This window comes from Crocodylus siamensis, chromosome 11 (genome assembly GCF_052110815.1).
Source record: "Crocodylus siamensis isolate JL-2025a chromosome 11, ASM5211081v1, whole genome shotgun sequence".
NCBI lineage: Eukaryota > Metazoa > Chordata > Crocodylia > Crocodylidae > Crocodylus > Crocodylus siamensis.
In genome coordinates this window covers 66,123,598-66,143,476 of record NC_143405.1, presented here as the reverse complement: position 1 = coordinate 66,143,476, position 19,879 = coordinate 66,123,598, and the positions used below count along the sequence as shown (strand labels likewise).

The 19,879-nt window shown below is 51.7% G+C and overlaps 1 protein-coding gene and 1 long non-coding RNA gene across 3 annotated transcripts in view; one reads left to right on the top strand and one right to left on the bottom strand.

The window, feature by feature from the left end:
* The window catches only part of LOC149855968 (uncharacterized), a 228,096-nt gene that overhangs the window by 75,269 nt on the left and 132,948 nt on the right, over positions 1 to 19,879 (top strand). The window lies entirely within an intron of this gene.
* LOC149855969 (protein FAM3D-like) lies at positions 983 to 19,218 on the bottom strand. Of its 2 annotated transcripts, none has more exons than XM_090021778.1 (10): positions 19,079 to 19,218; positions 13,203 to 13,269; positions 12,123 to 12,230; positions 9,873 to 9,911; positions 8,881 to 9,004; positions 8,420 to 8,478; positions 6,292 to 6,342; positions 4,783 to 4,867; positions 2,925 to 3,051; positions 983 to 1,522 (listed from the first exon to the last, which is right to left on the bottom strand). In XM_090021778.1, exons 2-10 carry the CDS (start codon positions 13,213 to 13,215, stop codon positions 1,433 to 1,435), a joined length of 696 nt encoding a protein of 231 aa, XP_089877904.1. In that variant the 5' UTR covers positions 13,216 to 13,269; positions 19,079 to 19,218; the 3' UTR covers positions 983 to 1,432. The 2 variants fall into 2 exon arrangements, with proteins under 2 accessions (XP_089877904.1, XP_089877905.1); XM_090021779.1 differs by lacking the exon at positions 19,079 to 19,218 and adding an exon at positions 14,813 to 14,875.

The following is a 19,879-nucleotide window of genomic DNA, read 5'->3' as shown; positions in this document are numbered from 1 at the left end:
GAATCGATGAACCCATTGCACTCACCTTCCAACCTCTCTCCACTCCCCTTAGGATAAATTAGATCTGACAGGCACCGGCAGCAGTGGCACCTGCTAAAAAGCTTCCTATGGTGACCCTCAGTTTTCAGCTGCATGTGACGTTGTGCGCTTGCTTTTCTGCACTGGGCTGCATTTTTCCCTGCAAGCTCAGGAGAAGCAGCAGCACTGCCCGCACTCACCAGTTCTGTGGACTCTCTTAGTTTTACATACTCTACCCCCTTGGGGCTCGAGAACAGGGTCTTGAAATTTGGCAGGGTGAGTGTCCAGGGACCAAGATGTTGATCATCCTGGGGTCTCATGGACAGCCTCTGGATTTGGCCAACCTGTAAACTGCAGCACACATACACAAAAGTGGCTTGAGGCCTGGCATGCAGAAGTGACGCATCTGCCGCCAATAAGACCCACTGTAAGTGATGCTTATGAGAAGTCTTTTGCATGCGCCGCTGGCCAAGGCTGAATACAGCTCTAGTTTCTATTATACTGAGACTGCCCAGTCTGGTTTTTCAGAAGAGATCTCAAATATAGCACCCTGTGTCTCCATCTCTGCCGGCAGCAGACTTCCATCTGCTGGTTAGCCCACAACACTTCAACCTGCTGCAATATTGTTCTTCCGGTTCCTGAACGTTTCTTTCTGATGTGCCCCAAGTGCATTCATGAGTGACAGCTGCCACCTCTGCCTTTCTGCTGTCTGCTCTTTTTCCTGCAGCTGCTGGTGTTTTCCAGTACTGCCACGAGGGCTTTGCTGGTGCGAGAGGACAACTGGAGCAACAGTTTGAATCTCCTCCCTGCTCCCTCTGAGCTGGCTCTTGCTTATTCAGAAAAGGTGCAGCTGGGATGGGTCGGACCAGAGGGAGATAATCACTGCGCCTCTCTGTCCCCTGCATTCCCTCCGGGACCCCAGCCAGAGGCAAATATCCCAAGGCAATAGATTTGTAAAACCACACAACCATTTATTAAGAATCAGTAAGAAATATTACTTAATACCTGATTTAATTAATAGCTCAAAACACCTTGTGCCCCAGAATTGGTTGTCCCCTCCTGTAATTCTCAGGCAGACAAAAAACTACAGCGCCCAGTCATGACATACCTTCCTGTTCTCAACATGAGCCTTATTAATATAATAGAACAGCATGTTGGAATCTGCTGGGCATCGACAGTGGAGATATGCTGTTATAGCATGGACTACAGGCTTTTAAAGCAGGGCTCAATGACTGTTTTACAATAGCTGATCAATTGAAAAGGCCCAGCTGGCTTGTGCTGGGCTGGGTGATTCAACAGGCACACAACTGGGACCAGTTCAGACTGAAGGATCCACATGGAAATGACTTTTTCCAGGCAGATGAAAATGTATGGTTAAGTTAGGCTTGATGCAGGAGCTATCTTCCACACGCCACTAATCCATCTTCTGTGGTACGCAGCCCTCCATTTCCAAGACCTCAGGCCAGCCGTCATATTTGTTTTTTTCCTTTTCATTTTTTATGTGCTGCAGGGGGAGTAAAGAAATACAGCAGAGAGCCTGGCATTAGCTAATGAAAGGCAAAGGGCTGTCAGATTCACAACAAGGCTATGAACCTACACCAGTGAGTCTCGGCTTGGAAGTGGATGCTTTCAAGGGTGTTATGGGGTGCTGTGCAGTGTTAGCACTGTTAGGTGGACAAACATGATTCACCAGATAAACCTTGCGATTTCAAGTCAGAATCCACAGTGTAAGAAACACTTGGACCTGTTTTGTTCTTTCTGAGTTTTTTGCAACAGAAGAATTGCTCTGTTAATATTCTGTAGTCAAAAAGTCAAGTGAAAACTAAGAGCTGGCATTTTCCTTGAGAGGGAGCCTCAAGCCTCTCATGGGTGCAGTGACTCTAAAAAAGTTGAGAACCACCAACCTACACTTTCTTTCCAAGGCTGCTAATAGACATAATGCATGGATAATGTCATATCCCCACATACAGTAGGCCGGCTTAGCACTGACACTTGAGCAGGGACAGGCAATTATTTTGGGTGGAGGGCCGCTTTCTGAGTTTTGGCAAGCCATTGAGGCCCACATGACATGCAGCCAGTGGCAGATAAATATTAATTTACTAACTTTTTTAGGGGCCCTGTGGGTCGGATAGAAAGGCCTGGTGAGCCATATTTTGCCCATCCCTGCACTTGAGCCAATAGAGCAATCCCATTCTGTGGTAGCATTGGTGGGGTGGTGTCCTTTCAGGACCTGCCATTCAGCTAGTAATCTTGCTATGCCAGATTAAGGTTGTGCTTTGGGAGGCAGTGTAGCCAAATGGTCCTAGCCTACTGAGTTTGGGTGACTGATAGGATACGAGTATACAATGCTTTCATCCAGGAGCTTCAAACTGCTTTTAAAAAAGTTATGGCTCTTAAAAAAGTAAATAAGCTGCTGCACCAACACTGAACCCTCAGAGATGTTTTCCATCCACATCTGTTTTCCCCCTTTCCATCCTCCTACTTTCCCACCCCATTCTTTCCCCCAGAAGTATGCATGCCCCAGTTTGAGAAACGCCAGTCTAATCAGCGTGCTTGGGTCACTGCCGAGTTGTTGGCCCCCCTCTGGACTCTGCTCCTTTTTGCCGGCCACACGCCAAAGTAGCATCGATGTGTGCAAGGGGAGAGGTGGCTCCCAGCCCACAGGCACACGCTGTTCCATGCAGACCGTGTGCTCCGGGAGCAGGACAAGTGAAGGGAAGCGTGTGCGTAGGGGGAGTCGTGTCTAGAGGGACACAGAACGTGCAGATCCTGTCTCTATGACCCGAAGCTGCACTGATCTGCCTGATGCTATGGGTGGTGCTGGGATTGGGAGAGAAGCAATTTGCATAAGGTGCCACAGTCTCTTCCCTTTGTCATGTTTGCAGTAAGAGGAGAGGGGAAAGTACCTGTTCAAAAGGGCTCTTGTCCTTGAGACCTTTGCCTCCTAAGAAAACCCAGTTGTCCCGGAAACTCAGCTTGGCTGCATAGGTGCTTCCCAGACTGGTTAACAGTGCCCGTGCTTCATCGTTCATCCTAAAAGAGAGAGGACTTCTGAGCTCTGCTGTACTCTACCTTGCTTGGGTTTGTGTATCCTGCTCACTCTCCTAGTAGCTGACCCCCTTCCCATAGTGTGTGAAATGCATTAACTAATACCTGTCATGTGTGCACGAGAGCTTTTTGCTTTGTATTTTCACAATGCAGCTGTAAACGTTCCTGGGTGTATCTACATGGGCCATTAAAATGACGAGATAAACTCCAGTGCAGTTTGCACCAGAGAAACTGCTCCTGGGTGCCCCCTGCACGTGTACCTGGGGCTGCAGCAGTTTGAGCTGGTGGGGAGCAGCCCCGGGCTGGCAGAGGAGCTGGGTGGTGGCATCGGGTAGTGGAGGGGCTGGCTGGGACACAAGGCTGCTAAAGTGCGGGGCTAGGTGGGAGGTAGTCCTCACACTTTGGCACCTTCGTGGTCCAGCCAGCCCCTGTCACTGTCTGCACTTGCATTTTGGCAGAGTAAATTACTTTGCCATAGGTTAGTACTGTCCCTAACAGTGCTACTCTACAGCAGAGTTATCATCGAATCACAGAAGTCGGGTCAGGAGGGGCCTTGTAGATCTTCAAGTCTGACCCCCTGCCTGGGCAGGAGAAAAATCGGGCTCAAATGACTCCAGCCAGGTAGGCATCAAGCCTCTTAAACACCCCCGGAGTAGGAGCCAGCACCACTTCCCTTGGAAGTTGGTTTCAGGTCCTAGCCGCCCTGACCGTGAAGTAGTTCTTATGGATGTCTAACCTAAACCTCCTCTCCAACAACTTGTGGCCGTTATTCCTTGTTATGTGGGGGGGCGTTGGCGAAACAAGGTCTCTCCCAAACCCTTCTGGTCCCCCCTAGTGAGTTTATAGATGGTCACCAGGTCCCCCCTCAGCCTTCTCTTGTGGAGGCTGAACAGGTTCAGGTCCCGCAGTCTCTCATTGTAGGGCCTGCCCTGCTGCCCCCTGATCATGTGGGTGGCCTCCTCTGGACCCTCTCCATGCTGTCCACATCCCTCTTGAAGTGCGGCGCCCAGAACTGGACGCAGTACTCCCGCTGCGGCCTGGCCAGTGCTGCATAGAGGGGGAGGATCACCTCCCTGGACCTGCTCAAGATGCATCTGTGGATGCATGACAAGGTACAGTTGGCCCTGTCAACCGTGACCTCACATTGTCGGCCCATGTTCATCTTGAAGTCGATAATGACTCCAAGATCCCTTTCTGCCTCCATGCTCTCAAGAAGGGAGTTTCCAATCTTATAAGTGTGCTGCTTAATTAGGTTCACCCTAGTACCAGTGCACATGTAGACTGTTACGTTTTACTGGACTCTTTCACATGGGGGCCATTAGCTTGAGCCCCTACTGGCCTCTACTGCCACAGTATCTTATCCAGAGAAGAGTGATTCAAACCATTGGATGTTTTCTAGGTGACAGATCGTTTGGGCATCCAGGGCCGCTCTTGAGCACAGATGCCACAAGTTTTGTGCCTGAGACATGGTGCCCAGATGCAGGCAGCTGGATTCTGGGCCAGCCGACAGGTCCCAGGGCTGGAAGGTGCAGTCCCCTACAGAGAGTGATGTACCACCCTGGCTCCAAATGTAGTTAGGACCGAGTGGAGGGTGGATAGTTGTTCCTCTGGGGTCTGATCACACTGTCCTGAGCCCAGGGGAAGATTTGCCATTGACTCTGTGTGAGGAGACCTGGCTCCTGGGAGGCAAATTCTGCTCCTCGGGTTGGTACATACTTGGTGGCTGGGTCATCGTAGGAGGCGACAAGCACCAGGGTGCCATCTTGGATGGTTTTCAGGAAGTCCACTAGGTGTTTGATATCTGGTAAAGCAGAGAAAAGCAAGTGTTAAGTTCTGGTGTAAGATGCAGGGCCCAACACCTGCTGCTTTCCCAGCAGACAGTAGGTAGAAGCCTAGTATAAGGACTTAGCAAAGGACTTGAGTCTTGGGGGACTTAAATTGCACCAGTGGAGGACATGTGCCTTTCGTGAGTCATGCTGGCTTCTCATCCCATTTATTTTAAGACTGTCGAGCAGGGGCAGTAATGGGACTCGTACTGTCTCACCTGTGCCACAGGACTTTCCTACTGCACTGCTGCTGCAGTTCTGGGGGGAAATGACTGAGCCCAGACAGAAATGGTCATTAACGTGTTTGACTAGCTGGTTGGATATGGGGGCAGTGTTAGCATTTTTGGTAGTGTTAGTGTTTTTGAAAGATGGTGCCTGTCTTTTAGGAATTGTTTCATTTTCCATTTATTCTGTGCAAAGTTCCCTGAGAGAGTAGAGCTAGACAGTTGTAATTATGTATCCTTCATGGATCTCCTATCAGATTCCATGTAGATCACAAGTAGGATTCACACTAATTAATGAAATGCCTCCATGTTGATTAATCAGCTCAACGTGTTTGGGCTAAACTCATTAGGACCAAGTGCAGGTGCCCCTCACATGCATTGTGCAGTCTGATTGTGTGGGCTAATTACAGGTTCCCAGCTGTGCAAAGTAGCATCCCTTGGGCAAACCCAACTGCAAATTCCCTTGTGACCTATGTACCCAGAGGAAAGCATGTGGTTCGTTTGCTCTGAATGAGCATTATTTGGGGGCAGGATCCAGGCAGATGCCAAGTGCCTTGTCAGCAACTTTTCCCTCCCGCGGGGTTTGAATTTTGCAGAAGGCCCCATGTATCTTGCAGGACAGAGATGGTTGGGACCAGGACTGTTTTTTTCCCAGTGCTGTGGTGTGAAAAGCAGCCCTTGCTAGTAGACACATGGATGCAGCTATTCTCATGCCAAACTCTGGCCTTGCTTCTCCACTATGACCCACGTAGAGTACATGGCGGGAGCAGGGGCCTGTCTGTAAAATCTAGCTTGCATTCCAGGACTGGCCCTGGCCCTGGGGCCACATGACTTGAAATGTGGGCCTTGTCCTGCTCAGTTGGCTCAAGAGGGTCATCACTGATTCGGAGGTTGTCAACCCAAAAAGGGTGGTGCCACCTCCTGCGTAATGCAGACTGCGCGACCCCCTGCGCACCCAGATCTGGAACGCAGCAGAATAATTCATGCGAATACAGAGAGCAGGGATGCTAACCCTACTGGTAGATGAAAAGCCAGTTTTAAAACATGCTTTCAGGAGGGCACGGTTCAAGCATCTAGCCGCTTAGTGTTCACATGCTGGACTAGTGCTGTGTGCACTACAGCAGGGAGGAGCACAAGGTATGCGGGCAGTGGTATTAGTGAAAGCAGCCACTTACCTCCAGAGTACATGTCGTAGCTGTCTGTTTTGATGAGTTGTCCTGTTGTCCCTAAGTGATTAAAATCAAAATAGAATTTAGTTTCTATAAAATTAGCACCTGGACTGAGAGCACGGCAGTGCTTCTGCTCAGGGTCTGTGCTGTGTGAAAGATGGTTTTCTCCTGGGACGGGGGGATTTCAGCCAGTATGTGCATTTACTGTTGAGAGAAGCAGTGGGATTAGCACCCTGACCCAGTGGTTGGGAGAGGAGGGGTGAGAGAGGAATGCATTTTAGATGTCAAACAAGGATGGATTGCCCATCGTCCTTGAAGGAGATACACCGGCAAAGACCCCTGCACCACTCTCTAGGGAGGCCAACGTAGGTCTTTTCCCCTGTCGCTCCTGGGGGGCTGGGACCATAGGGTCAAATGAGAGATCTCATGAAGGCTTTGCTTCAGGAGGTGGCAGCATGCCTAGCAAAATGCTTGGCCGGCGTGGAGTGTGTCCCAAAGAGAGAAACAATAGGAAGGAAGGAAGGAAACCAGGCACTCTGATCTCCTGCCATCTGCCCATATGACCCATCAGGAACCTGCTTGGCTGTACAGTAGCACATGGGGGTGAGAGTGATTCCTAGGGACCATGTGCCAAATTGAAACTTCCCTGCTCCAGGGCGATCGCAGGAACTTGGATGCTAAACACAGCATGAAAGCAAGCCAGGGGGCTGTGTGGAAGCCTTTCTGCAAATGCTACTGAGAATCACTCACACAATCATAGAGAAGTGGGGCTGGCAGGGACCTGCAGAGGTCACATCTAGTCCAACCCCTGCCTGAGGCAGGATCAGCCCTGTCCAAACCAGCCCAGACAGCCGTAACCTAAACTCTGTATAACACTCTTCCAGCCTGCTGCTTTGCATCGCATTCTGCCTCAGTCTGTGGAGTTTATTGAGCCATTGTGTATTGTACAGGTGGGTTTATTCTCCACTTCCCAGCTCCCCTGGTAACTCATTTTCCATTGTTGTAGAGCTGTAAACAGTACCTAGCCAACCCGCAGCGACTGGCTCTATATCAGGATATTCTGAGCCCTACTCACTGATGCATTGCCCTAGTTTATGCCTTTGCATCTCCATTATTGCAATCGAGCTGCATTGGCATCAAACCAGAGTGGAAGTGGTGACTCCTGGTTCTTGGCCTCAAACGACAGCAATGAATTGCTCGTCTGGATAGTTGTAAGATGCTGGAGTGGAAAAGGCTTATTGATGGGCCGTGGCAGCTCCTTTCCTTCAGAGCTGGACCCTGGGTAGGAGAGTGGTTCCTAAGCTGTGGCCCATGGATAGCTTGTGGTTGGTGAGGTCACGGTAAGTGGACCACAGCTAGTTCAGGAACGGCACTGGGCCCCATGTGCATTAACAGTATTTTCAGGTATGGTATGTAGTTCACAAGGGATATTGAGGGTCTCTGATCTGTCTGTTCCTAAACTTGGAAACTGATGGTGTAGACAATTTATTTCTCAGGATAAGAACAGCCGCTCAGCCAAGAAAAAAAGCTAGTCTGCTTTTTGCCCAGGGAGGTAGGCACCACGCTGGGTAACTGCGGCAGAGAGGCATGCATTGTTATATCTGCCACTAGTCAGGACAAATCCACTGGTACTCAGCTGCTGCTCATGAACTCTGCCAGACTCTGGTCCCAAAGCAGCTTTGCTCCTGGCTCGGTAGTGCATGGGTAGGCCACTGTACTTACAGTCCTGCTTGCTTGGTATGCAAGTTCCCAGACTGTGTTGACTCCCATTGCGCTGTAGTGTGCTGGCTGTTTAACTGGTTTATCATTGCCAACTTATCATGACCGAGACCTGTGATCACAAGGCATTTGCCAACCCTGTGGGCACTGGCAGAGCATTAGCTGACTCATAGTTAGCTAACAGGGCGCTACTGATTCGTTAGGAGACAGGCCATAGACTTAGGCCAGAGAGTCATCACAGGCAGAGCTGTGCCCATCCACTAGTTTCCTAGAGGTGGGCAGGAGTGCAGGTGCTGTGGGCTGGCTGGAGCAGACGGTGCCAGCGCATGGAAAGGTCTGGGGGAGGTGTGTCCCAAGCACCAGCCAGGGCCCATGACCCCAAAGTGGGGGGGCTGTTTCTGCGTCACAGACTCACCATTCATAAGCGCGAAGTTTAATCCACGGCCGATGTTGTTTTTCACACTGCTCATGATACTGGAAACAAAACAGAAAATAAAGCACAGGGCTGAAGTGTCTGCGTGCCATGGGGGTGAATCTTTGGCCAGCTGCAATGTGCCTCACTTTAGCAGGAAAGAAACCTCCTCCAAAAGATGTTTACTGCCACTGTTAGCAAGCAGGGTGAGGTTTTCCTGGCCATGTGCTCCTGGGCCTTTACCAGCTTGTTTTCAGGCACGGTCCCTGGGCCGTGCAGACTCCAGCCCGGCCCTGACCTGAACTCTGGGATTATCAAAGAGAATCAATCAACAGATGTCCTGTGGGGCTGCTTCTCCAGGCCCACCCTCAGGATTTCCCAGCCTCTTCTGACCCCTCAGGCCCCAAGAGAGCCCCTTCCACCTCCACGGCATCAGGTGCTTTTGGGACCACTGCAGTACTTACAGATTATCATCAAAGCACAGGGATGGCCCAACAACATTTGCTGCTCCGCTGATGATTTTGAAGGCAAAATGGTTCTGGGGACAGCTTTTCACATTGCCACACTTATTCCGTGGGGTCTGCGGCTCTGAGGGGGAGAAAGAACAGGCTGTGAGGGGTTTTGCTCTGCATGGACAGCGCGAGGACCTTTCTTAAGAGGAGCTTGGAGCACTTGCAGTGGTGTGGGGCAAGGTATGAAGTCTGTAGCCAGCAGACTTCTCTCCGTGATGGGGTCAGGTTGCCACCCCTGCCCAGACAGTACATGGTGGTCCGTGCAGCGGGGAAGAGGAGGAGGACCTTTCCCAGTACAGCTCCGGGGCTGGGGTTTGCTTCCTGATAACCGTCACCCCGCCCTGTGGAGTCCACTCCCCAGTCTGTCCACCCTGGAAGCTCACTCGCTCTCTTTCATATGACATTTTAGGATTACAGTGTTCATACAACATTCATAGATTAATATCTAAATTTGTTAACTATTTGACTGCTTCAGGAGTAGCTGCATGGATTGATTTTAGATTTCCATTAAATGATCTAACTGGGGAGTTGTTCACAATGTGTTGCCCCATCTAAAAATTGCATCACAATTGCAACCTGGACTCTCTTTGATTCTCCACGTATGGAGTAGGCGTCCACATTTTCCATGAAGTGTCTGGATGCAATTCAGGGAGGACTAAATCTTTCTTGGTAGGTCAAATCCCAGCTACTGGAAGCTGAGGGCTCTGCTTGGGCTTGGCATTCCTGTCCAGCTTCGCACTGGCTCCTTTTAGAAAGCTGGTGGGTGTTTGCATGGAGACTGCTGTCCCTCACTGCCCAGCCTGTGTGCAGGCCCCCGGCCTAGGGAGCTTCCTCTGCCGAGGCAGCTAGCACCCCCTCCCCGGGGGACACGCAGTGCGAATGCTGGGAGCACACTATCCACACTAGTTTGCTCTTGCCAGGGTTCAATGTCACATTGTACTCACGGGCATGACTGGCCGAGGGATCTGCAAGCACCGAGGAACCTAGAACAGAAGAATTAGCATTGTGAAATATCCCAGTGTCCGGGCTTCTCCTGGACATACAGAAAGAGCTGGCAGCAAAGGAGGAGACTTAAAGATGAGGGTGCGTATCTGGCCGCACAGCAGTTCTCTGGACTGCTGAAGTATTCACACTAAACAAGGAGAAAAGAAATATTTGTGGGATTCATCTCCAAACAGACCTGCTGGTCCACAACTTGGCCACCCTCCTCAGGCAAACAGGGTAGCCTTCGGTGCAGTCACTGTCCTGGCCCTCCTGCTTTATGCCATACATATATATCAGGGGATGATGTGGACCTGCTGTCTCTGTGGAGCCTTTTGGCTTGAGTTCAGTGCATTTCATTCCTCGCTTGTTCTGCATTAGCAGCTGCTCCCATTGCTCGGAGCCAGGAGGAGGTGCGGGGAGAGCCAAGAGAGGAGACCCTGGCTCCTGGCTCTATTGCACTGATGAGATCTATGCATCTGCAGAGGAGAAATGAAGAACAAGCTGCATCTGGTGAGGGAAGGTAAAGACACCAAGAAGAGGTTTTGTGTGTGTGTTGCCCAAAAAAGCAAAACCAAGGAAGCTGTGGGCCCACCTTTAAATAGCCAGGGTGAGCTCTCAGCAGAAAATGAAAAGTAAGTGGAGCCACTCAACAGTTACTTTGCCTGTTTTCAGGAAAAAATTAAGACGCAACCAGGCACTTAATAGGGATTATTTGGATTAGTAAAGGGGCAGGATGAAGGATGAAATTATAAAAGAGGGAGTCAGAGAGATTTTGATGGGTCTTAATGAATTCAAGTCAGCAGGGCCCAGCAGAGGTGATCTCGGAGACCTTGGCAATTATTTTTTTGAAGTCTTGGGAGATGGTCAGAAGGGACCTGAGTAGATCATCTAGTCCGACCCCCTGCCATGGCAGGAAAGAGTACTGGGGTCAAACGACCCCAGCAAGGTGTTCATCTAACCTCCTCTTAAAGACCCCCAGGGTAGGAGCCAGCACCACTTCTCTTGGAAGTTGGTCCCAGACCCTAGCCGCCCTGACTGTGAAGTCGTGCCTCCTGATGTCTACCTCTGCCAGCTTGTGACCATTATTCCTGGTCACTCCTGGCAGTGCTCGGGGGAACGGGGACTCCCCCATTGCCTGCTGGTCCCCCCGACTAGTCTGTAACAGGCCACAAGATCCCCCCTCAGCCTTCTCTTGTGGAGGCTGAACAGGTTCAGGTCCTGTCGCCTATCCTCGTAGGGCCTGCCCTGCTGCCCCCGATCATACGAGTGGCCTCCTCTGGACCCTCTCCATGCTGTCCACATCCCTCCTGAAGTGCGGCGCCCAGAACTGGACGCAGTACTCCAGCTGCAGTCTGACCAGTGCCGCACAGACGGGGAGGATCACCTCCCTGGACCTGCTCGAGATGCATCTGTGGATGCACGACAAGGTGCGGGTGGCCTTCCTGACTGCGTCCCCACACTGCCGGCCCATGTTCATCTTGGGATCAACGATGACTCCAAGATCCTTTTCTGCTTCTGCACTGATGAGAAGGGAGTTCCCCAGCCTGTAGGTATGGTGCCGGTTGTTCCTCCCCAGGTGCAGCACCTTGCACTTGTTGGTGTTGAATCCCATCTTATTCTCATCCACCCACCCCCGTAACCTGTCTAGGTCCAATTGCAGCCTATTCCTCCCTTCTAGCGTGCCCACATCCCCCCACATATTAGTGTCATCAGCAAATGTGAACAGGGTGCTTTTTACCCCCTCGTCCAAGTCGCTGATGAAGATGTTGAACGGTGTGGGCCCGAGGACCGAGCCCTGGGGGACCCCACGGCCCACGTCCCTCCAGGTCGGACATGACCCGTCCACCACCGCTCTCTGGGTGCGGCCCTCCCGCCAGTTGGCGACACGTCTGACTGTGTGGGTGTCAACACCACAGTCCCCCAGTTTCTTAATGAGAACAGGGTGAGAGACAGTGTTGAAGGCCTACCGAAAGTCCAGGAAGACTATGTCTAATGCTACCCCTGCGTCTAAGGATTTGGTGATTTGCCTTACTTCTCTATGATTCTGCGATCCCTCTATTTCACCTCCTGCCCTTCAACCTCCTTCCAGAAATGTGGGAGACCAAGGCTTGCTACTGGCAGGGCTAGGTTTGGTCCCTCCTCAGAGATGCATTTGACGTATTTCAGTCTCACCCCAGAGGTGCTTTAGCTCATGAAACAACCACTCTTACCAAACCAGCTCCGTAAAGAGATGGACTTCCAGCTCGTGTTGAGGTACATCTGCAGAAGGAACCACGTTCCAACCAGTGTGCACGCCACGGCCACCACCCGGAGCACACCTGCCAGGGCATGGGGAGAAGGTCACGTTATGGTGCGGCGCCGTGGAGCGGCCTTGCCCTGGCATTGGTGAGTGGGGGGCTCGGCGTCGTGCAGTGCTGTGTGCCGGAGAGCAGGAGTCGGGGAGTTGTGCTTGGAAGGCCACTCAGGCCTGCTCTCAGGTGCAAGCAATGGGCCTGTAGCCCGGGGCCCTTCCTGCCCTCGGCCAGTTCCTGCAAACTGCTCTTGGGAGAGGGGAGTGAACTGCTGGTAGAAATCTGCCCAGCTTTGAAGGCAATAATGGGTCACACTCCTCTGAGAGATGCGTTGTGCAGGGAAAGCCGTCCAGGCCTCGGGTTTGTGAGGGACTGAGCACGGGGTGGGACTCGGTGGCCTTTGCTGTGCAGGAAGTCAGCCTGGCAGGTGGTGAAGGTCCCTCTCAGGTAAAAGGCACGGTGTGACAGCAAGACATTACTGCTACTGTTGTCTGCATTAACCTAAACCTGATAATGGGTTAAAAAGCCATGGAAATGCAAGTGTGTCTTGAATTCCCCGAGCTGGGAGGCTCGCGAACCCCCAGTTAGTGAGTAGGTCCAGCCGACCAGCTGTTCATAAAAGTGTGATTGGCACTGGATTTTACAGCAAGGCTCAGTGGAGCACAGCGTTCCTCTCCTGCCATAGAAATGTGATTGAAGGCAATATTTATACTGCAGTTGAATGGCTCTTATGGAACCAGGGACCTCTCAGTAGTCATCTCCCACCCCCGGCCGGGAGGGATTTCATTTGTAAAAGTACAATGAGCTGCAATATAGAAAGTTATTTTAAAAATAAGGCTCTGTAGTCACACTGAGGCCCTTCGGCACCCCCCTGGCTGCGCCGGGTGGGTGTCAGGGTGTTTCAGAAGTGCTTGTGCGGGCAAGAAACGGGCGCAGAGAGTATGAACAAGGGGAACGTTTTGTGCTTGTTCTGAAAGGCACAGCTCCATTTCCTCTTACCTGTCGGCCTCATGGTAGGACTTGGGTGCGGTGAAATGAGGGCAGTGATCAGAGATTGTGAGTCAACCTGCAGAAGCAAAAGAAACAGGTATTAAACACATAACTGTTACCCAGACAAAAGCAATGCGTGTTGGGTGAAAGGTGGTGATTGGGGTGGTGAAACTCCTGCCCTCCACGGGCACTGAAGACATCACCAGCAGCAGACACACCAGTGCCGCAGCCACAACGCTGACAATGCCAGACTTATTTCAAGCAGCTTCAGGACCTGAGGAGCATGTTTGCATGGTGAAGAAGCCTGATAGACAGGTCTGCCCAGGGGCACGCAGGGAGGTGGCAGCAGAACCAAGATCTTTTCCTTTCACATCTGGTCTCCGTGTAACCACCAGCTTGGCCCCCCACCCCAAGAGGGCAGGTTCCAGCTGCTGAGCGCAGAGCCGGCCTTTCTCCCCGGTCCCATCCTCCCAGCACAGTTTGGAGCAGCGCAAAGACTGCTGCAGTTTCACTTTTGCTCACCGCTGATAGTGAAGCGTGGCACAGAGGGGTAGCACAGCTGTTTGCTCACCTAAGCTGAATGCATGACAGAAATCTGGTCTCCATTTCCTTATTTGCTGGCGACCTTGGCTTTGCCTGCTTGCATCGTGCTTTCATTTATTACGGACAGGATGTTTGCTAAGCAAACACTGGTCACATTACAGCCCACTACTGTTGGCTTTGACTCTGTTGATAAAGGAAAGGAGGAGGCCTGTTCCCTCCAGCAGGTGTATCTGAGGTTGAAGCAGACATGCGAGACAAGTTTTCCCATACAGTGTCCACTGTCAAGGAAAGAAAAAAGGGGGAAGTCTTCCCCCCACAATGTTTGTTTTACAGGATGCCACCATTAATCAAGGAAACTCGGAAATTGGTTGGTGCCCTGTGATGGGCCATGGCCGAATCTCGTTAAACACTAGATTGTGGAATCCGAAGGCCCTCTGCCAGGTTGTAGCTGTCTGCCTATCCTTTCCATAGCTACGACAACCCTTTAGTGCTGGTTCAGCCATCTCATGGGTATTAAGAGGAGCAATGAAAACTCTTTGTCTTCACTTCAGAGTTGATGCCTCATTTCTCATTCAGTTTCAAGAGGCCAGGACATGATACCTGCTTCTGTAAGGGTAACTAGAGTCTGGAGCACGCTCCCAGCAGAGGTGGTGCGGTCGCCATCCTTGGAGGCGGTCAAGAGGAGGCTGCACAAGCACCTCGTTGAGCTCGCTTGAGCCCGATAACCTCCTACCCATGGCAGGGGCCCGGACTTGATCTTGCGGTCCCTTCCGGTCCTTTAATTCTATGATTCTATCATTTGCTTGTGACAGGAGACAAGCCCCTCCGTGCTTTCTCCCACGCTGCCCCTGTTTTGGGGAGGAGCTCCCCAAACATCCTCAAAGCCACTTACCACTACCTACATACCCCTCTTGAGAGTCTCCTTTGCTGTGACGCCTCCTGAAACCTCACCAGTGATGGGAATTACTGGCAAACAGACAAACCCTGCACACACTTGGGAGCTACCAGTCTCAGCAGCCAGAGCTGCACACCTGCCCTGGTGTAGGACAGGAAACCCCACTGTCCTCCAGACCCACCTGTCCAGCTCAGCAGCTTGTCTGAAATGTGAGTCTGGCGTCATCCCTGAAGTTTCGCTTCTTGGAGCACTGATGGCATGAAGGTTTCCAGTGCTCTCAGGAAACTTTACAAGCCTCACTTATCTTTAGAGTGATATTTAAATGACATCTGCCCCAAATGCAATGAACGGTATGTTTGCCGAGGAGAGATATCAAATACAGTAGGTGTTTACCACTGCTTTGCACAAGGACTGTAATAAAGGGCAGGCTTGCGAGGTCTGTACGTGCTGTGCCGATGGCGATGGTGCAGCCGGCAAGTGCAAGCTGAACCACGATGAGGAGACGCATTCAGCACGCAGGCAGCTCTCAGCTGCTGACAGCTCTGGGCACTGCTGGCCCGGCCTGGCTTTCAGGCAGCGATGCGGGGGTGGAAGGAATGATAGCTCACAGCAGCTTTCCAAAAGCCATCCGGTCCCTCCCCTAAGGAATTTTTACAAGGGGTAAGCCTCCAGTTTCACATTTGTGCTTCCCCTATGCCAGCAAGAGTTCCTCTTGCAAGGCTGATCGAGGAGCAGCACTGCACACATGTCTGCAGGGGGCTTCCTGGGCAGGCTGCTGGCAAGGGCCAGGTACTTGCACTGAGCCAGTCTTATCTCTGGGCCTGTTTGCTTCATCCCTGCTGTGGTTCTGTCTGCTGCAGACACTCCTTCCCCAGCAGCGTGCTCCTCCGCTTTCCAGGTTACAGCCGTGTGCAGGCCACGGCAGCGCCTTGGAAACCCAGGGCTCAGCAAGGCTCGAGAGGGCTGAGGAGACCTTCTCTGTTCAGAGGCAGGTCTGAGCTGGAAGACGGAGCCAGCTCGACAGGTCTTGCAGCGAGCCGCAGCCACCTCCCAGCCTACGTGCTGCTTTCAGGGCTCTCACCCTGTGGCCTGCTGGAGATGGGCAGTGCAGCCCTGGTGTGGAAATGCCCCAGTGCTTGGCAGCTCCTGCTGTACCCAGCAGAGCATCAGCACATTGGCCCCAGTTTGCCTGAGCCTAGAGAGCTCAATAGGCCAGCGTGCTAAGGCATGGCAGCTTGAGGAGCGCATGGCACACCAGAGAGGAGCATGACCAGCACTGCAGCTGTCTGCCTCTGAGTGCCCAGCCTAGCCTGCTGGACACTCACGTGTGGGCTCCCTTTGGCACAAGCCCAGAGCAAGGCTCAAACCCACACTTTGGCATCCACAACAAGAAACAGCTCTGCCAACGCATCCACCCTTACAGAGCAACAGGGAAATAGAAAGCCTGCGAGCCAACATGTGGCACCACTTCAGGTCAGTTGTTTGTTTCTGCTGTTTTTCTCTGACTTCATCTCCAGTGAAACTCCTTGGCCCACCCCCCCGGTGAAGTCCATAGACCGTCATCCAGCTGTGCCAGGGATAGTTGTGTCTTGCTCTTTTGTAACTGCATGGTGGATCTTTGGAAGAGACCCACTGCAAAAACAGTTCCCTTGACAGTATAATAGGAAGCTGCCATCTGGTGACAAGGGAAGGAGGAAGTTGTGGAGGATGGCAGGAGGCAAGTGACTGAGCAATTAAAACACTTTCCACGGATAAGAAGATTCATTCACTGGTATGACCTGTGCACTGGGCTTCTGTATTTAGGATTCCTGTCACCACCTGACACCGGTGGGACCCTGTCTCCTAGGTCCTGGACTCTTCCCCAGTTGTGCTGACTGTGTTCAGTTATTATGAGGAGAAACAGGAGAGTATTTGCCCCCTCCCTTGGAGTGTGTCAGAGATGCAGCCCTCCAGTTTGTGGATGTTCCCATGCTCTGCTCAGTGCTGGAGGAAAGCCCCATTTGGCTCCCTCAGCAAAGCATGCCTTCTTCCCTCCCCACTTCCTTATGTAGTGGCTGAATTTGTCTCTCTCGAGCAGGATGAGGACCTTCACATAGTAAACTGGTTGTGGGTCCACTGCTGAGGTTTGTGTAATAGCATCAGGAGAAGAGGGAAAGATGAAGAGGACATACTACTGGAAGAGGAGAGAGGAGAGATGCTCTGGGCTTCATGTTGCAGGTAGAAAATGTTGTGCTCTGAGCTGGCTGCAATAAGGATTTTTCTGTAAAAGCAATCCAGAAGAGTAGCCCAGACAAAATGCAGGCACCATCCCTGAGCTTGTCTTGCTCTCCTTACACTGATGTGACCCGGCTGCATCACTTGCTGGCTGATCAGGTTGGGCCTGTCCAGCTCTCCTCTGTTAGCTGCTGCAGGGAAGACCTGCAGGTGTGTGGCTGGTGGCTGAGGGAGTGACAAAGCTGTGGGCTCTCGGAGCCAGCATCCAACCCAGCAGAAGGGCGCTCCAGCGTGATGGCACAAGGCGCTGTACTGAAAACTGTCCTGTCCTACAACCCAGCTGCTGCCTTCCCTTTAGCACTGGGAAGAGAGGCCAGAAGCTTAGCAGGATTTGGGCAGCTATGTGGAAAGCCAATCTAGAGTGATAACGCTTCGCTTCAAAAAGCAGTCAGCCTTAGAGGAGGGACAGGGACACTCATGCTTAACTCAGTTGCTAATTACTTTGAGGAAACTTTCTACCTCTGCATGGCTTCCTGCACCTTCCTGTAAAGCTACTAGTACTGCTCGCTGTCAGAGCAGGATGGACCTTGGCGCAGATTAAGGCTTGCAGCTGCTTCCCCATCCTTGGCACGCTCAGTGCTCATGTTCGGCCCAGCGTTTATTAGACTTGGTGACAAAGCAAGGAGAAAGCCAAAGGGGATGCCAGCATTAATACAAATACCCAGCACAGCCACCCATTTCTGGATGCTGAAATAATAAGTCACGAAGGAGTAACAGGCAGAGCATACAATAAAAAAGGCAGGGAATCAAAAACGGTAAGCCAGTGCCAAAGCAGACCTATCAGGACTTGATGCACAGCACCACTACCACCATGCTGCACAGGGCTACTGCCCCAAGAGCTCAAGGTTTAATGACCTGTCCTTTTGGCTTGGGCCGTGGCTCATGTGCTGACTGCCACTACGACGAGCCCTCAGATGGAGGAGTCAGGTGAAGGAGGATTGCTCCAACCAGCCATAAGGTCTGGAAATGCAGTACAGAAAGCAAGTGAAGAGTAGCCTGGGACTGGGTGGCTTCTGTGAAGGGGAAAGGCCAGGTCCCTGGAGCCTGCCCCACTCTGGGATACATTAGAGAAGCCTCCACACTCCCAAGCAAGAGAGCAGTAGCTGAGAAGTGCCACAAAGCTGCTGCTTGCCAGTCTGACCCCTTCCTGCTACGTGGGGCAAGACCAGGGGACGAGTGGATGTCGCAGGGGGCAGCTGCGTTGTTCCGAGTGTCCATGCTCTGGTGCATGTGGCTCTAACTCATGGCAGGGCTGTGCCTGGCCCTGGGAACCGGGGAGCTGGAAATGACTCCGCACAAAGTGCCGGAGGGCTGTGCAGAACGGCCAGGCACTGATCCATGCCCTTACTTGCAGCTCCAGTCAGCCTTAACCGAGAGCATTGTCGATGGTGATATGACAAGACCTTTCTTGTAAGACGGGGAGAGTTGGATATTTTGGCAGAGTGGGATTTCCTCTGGCCTGTGATTGCTGCTCTCCATACTCAACACCAGCACTTCCTAGGACCCCTGCCCCTGCTGACCCTCCTGCTTGTTTGTTCCTCTTGCCTTCTCCTTTCAGGGGCTGAGATTATAAGCTCTAGTGAGGAAAGTACAGCACTTTCTCTTGCATGTGTGCAGAGCCCTTAGCACAGAGAGGGCCTGATCCCTGTGTGAGAAGTTTGGGCCCAAGAGAAAGGCAAAGAAATAAAATCCATATTGGAAGCCTGACTGCAGAGCAGCCACAAACAGCACTTTTCTAGCACTTCCCCTGGTACTAAGAAACCCGCGTTTCTTTTAGAAATACTTCTGGTGCTCCTCTGGCATCAATAATGGATAAAGACACCTGATACACAGAACATAGATCGCACAACAGATTGTGTCTCCAGTTATTCAGTCAGCAGGCGGAAACAGAAACCGGGCATGGCTTTAACACTCGCTCTTGCAACAACCGTCCATGTGTAAAGTTACCTTATCCAGAACCTGCCCTAGAAACCACAGTGCTAGAAATCTGGAGCACAGACCACAGAGAAGGGAACAGCAAGAAGACCGCCCATCTACAAGTTATAACCAGCAAAAAGTGAACTAGCAAGTTAACAGAAAAGCCTGCTGTTTTACTCATAGAAACCTTCACTCCCCATATATTTTTTAGAGTAACACAAGAGCTCTTTTTCAGGCTGGATTCAAATATACATACCAGGCAGAGTGGCCCGGGTGTGCCTTCATCTTTTCATGTCTCTCTGTTTGGACACCTTTGCTACTAACCCCAGCAATCAGTGTGCCGTGTGGCAGACTCCTTTGCATAGCCCAGCCCTTGTGTGAATCACTACGAACGCCTGCCCTGTGAATTGCCCTGTTGATCTTGTAAGCGTCAAGCAAACTGCGGGCAGCAAAACAGCTCCAAGATAAAGGAAAGAATGAGGAAGTCTTTGTGGCTGCTCACCAGGAAGCTCAGCTCTGCCCTGAAAAATCCATGTGCACACAGAGAGATCTGTCACGGATATTGGACTCGTGCATGACTGATACCTTGCCTTTGTTCTTTGCCTGTGTTCACTTGTCTTTCACCCATCTCTTGCTGAACTTCGTACTCCAGGAAGTTGTTCAGCTGTGCTAGGGCCTCATGTAGTCTGCATGGTTCAGGTGTAGGGATTGCAAGAGGTAGCACAGAGGGACATATGTGTGCAAATGTGTGCTCACCCAGCAGGTCTCACTGGGTGTGAAAGCACTTCCCTAAGCAAGTGATTCCAGGATCAGGCCTCAAATGTGTGTTGAGAGGCAAAGCTTCATCTCTGCAGGATGCCCTGGCCACTTCTCAACGTGACCATGTTACTCCGAGAGTGAGGACAAAGCCTACGTACGGGCAAGTGGTCCAACATGCGCTGCACCTCTGGAAAACGTAGAGGTTTTTTCTCGTGTTAAGTGAAATGGCACTCAGGTGTCAGGAGAGGAAGTGACACCAAAGCAGGGCGTTCGTGGTGGCTGCCGGGGTGTGGGAAGC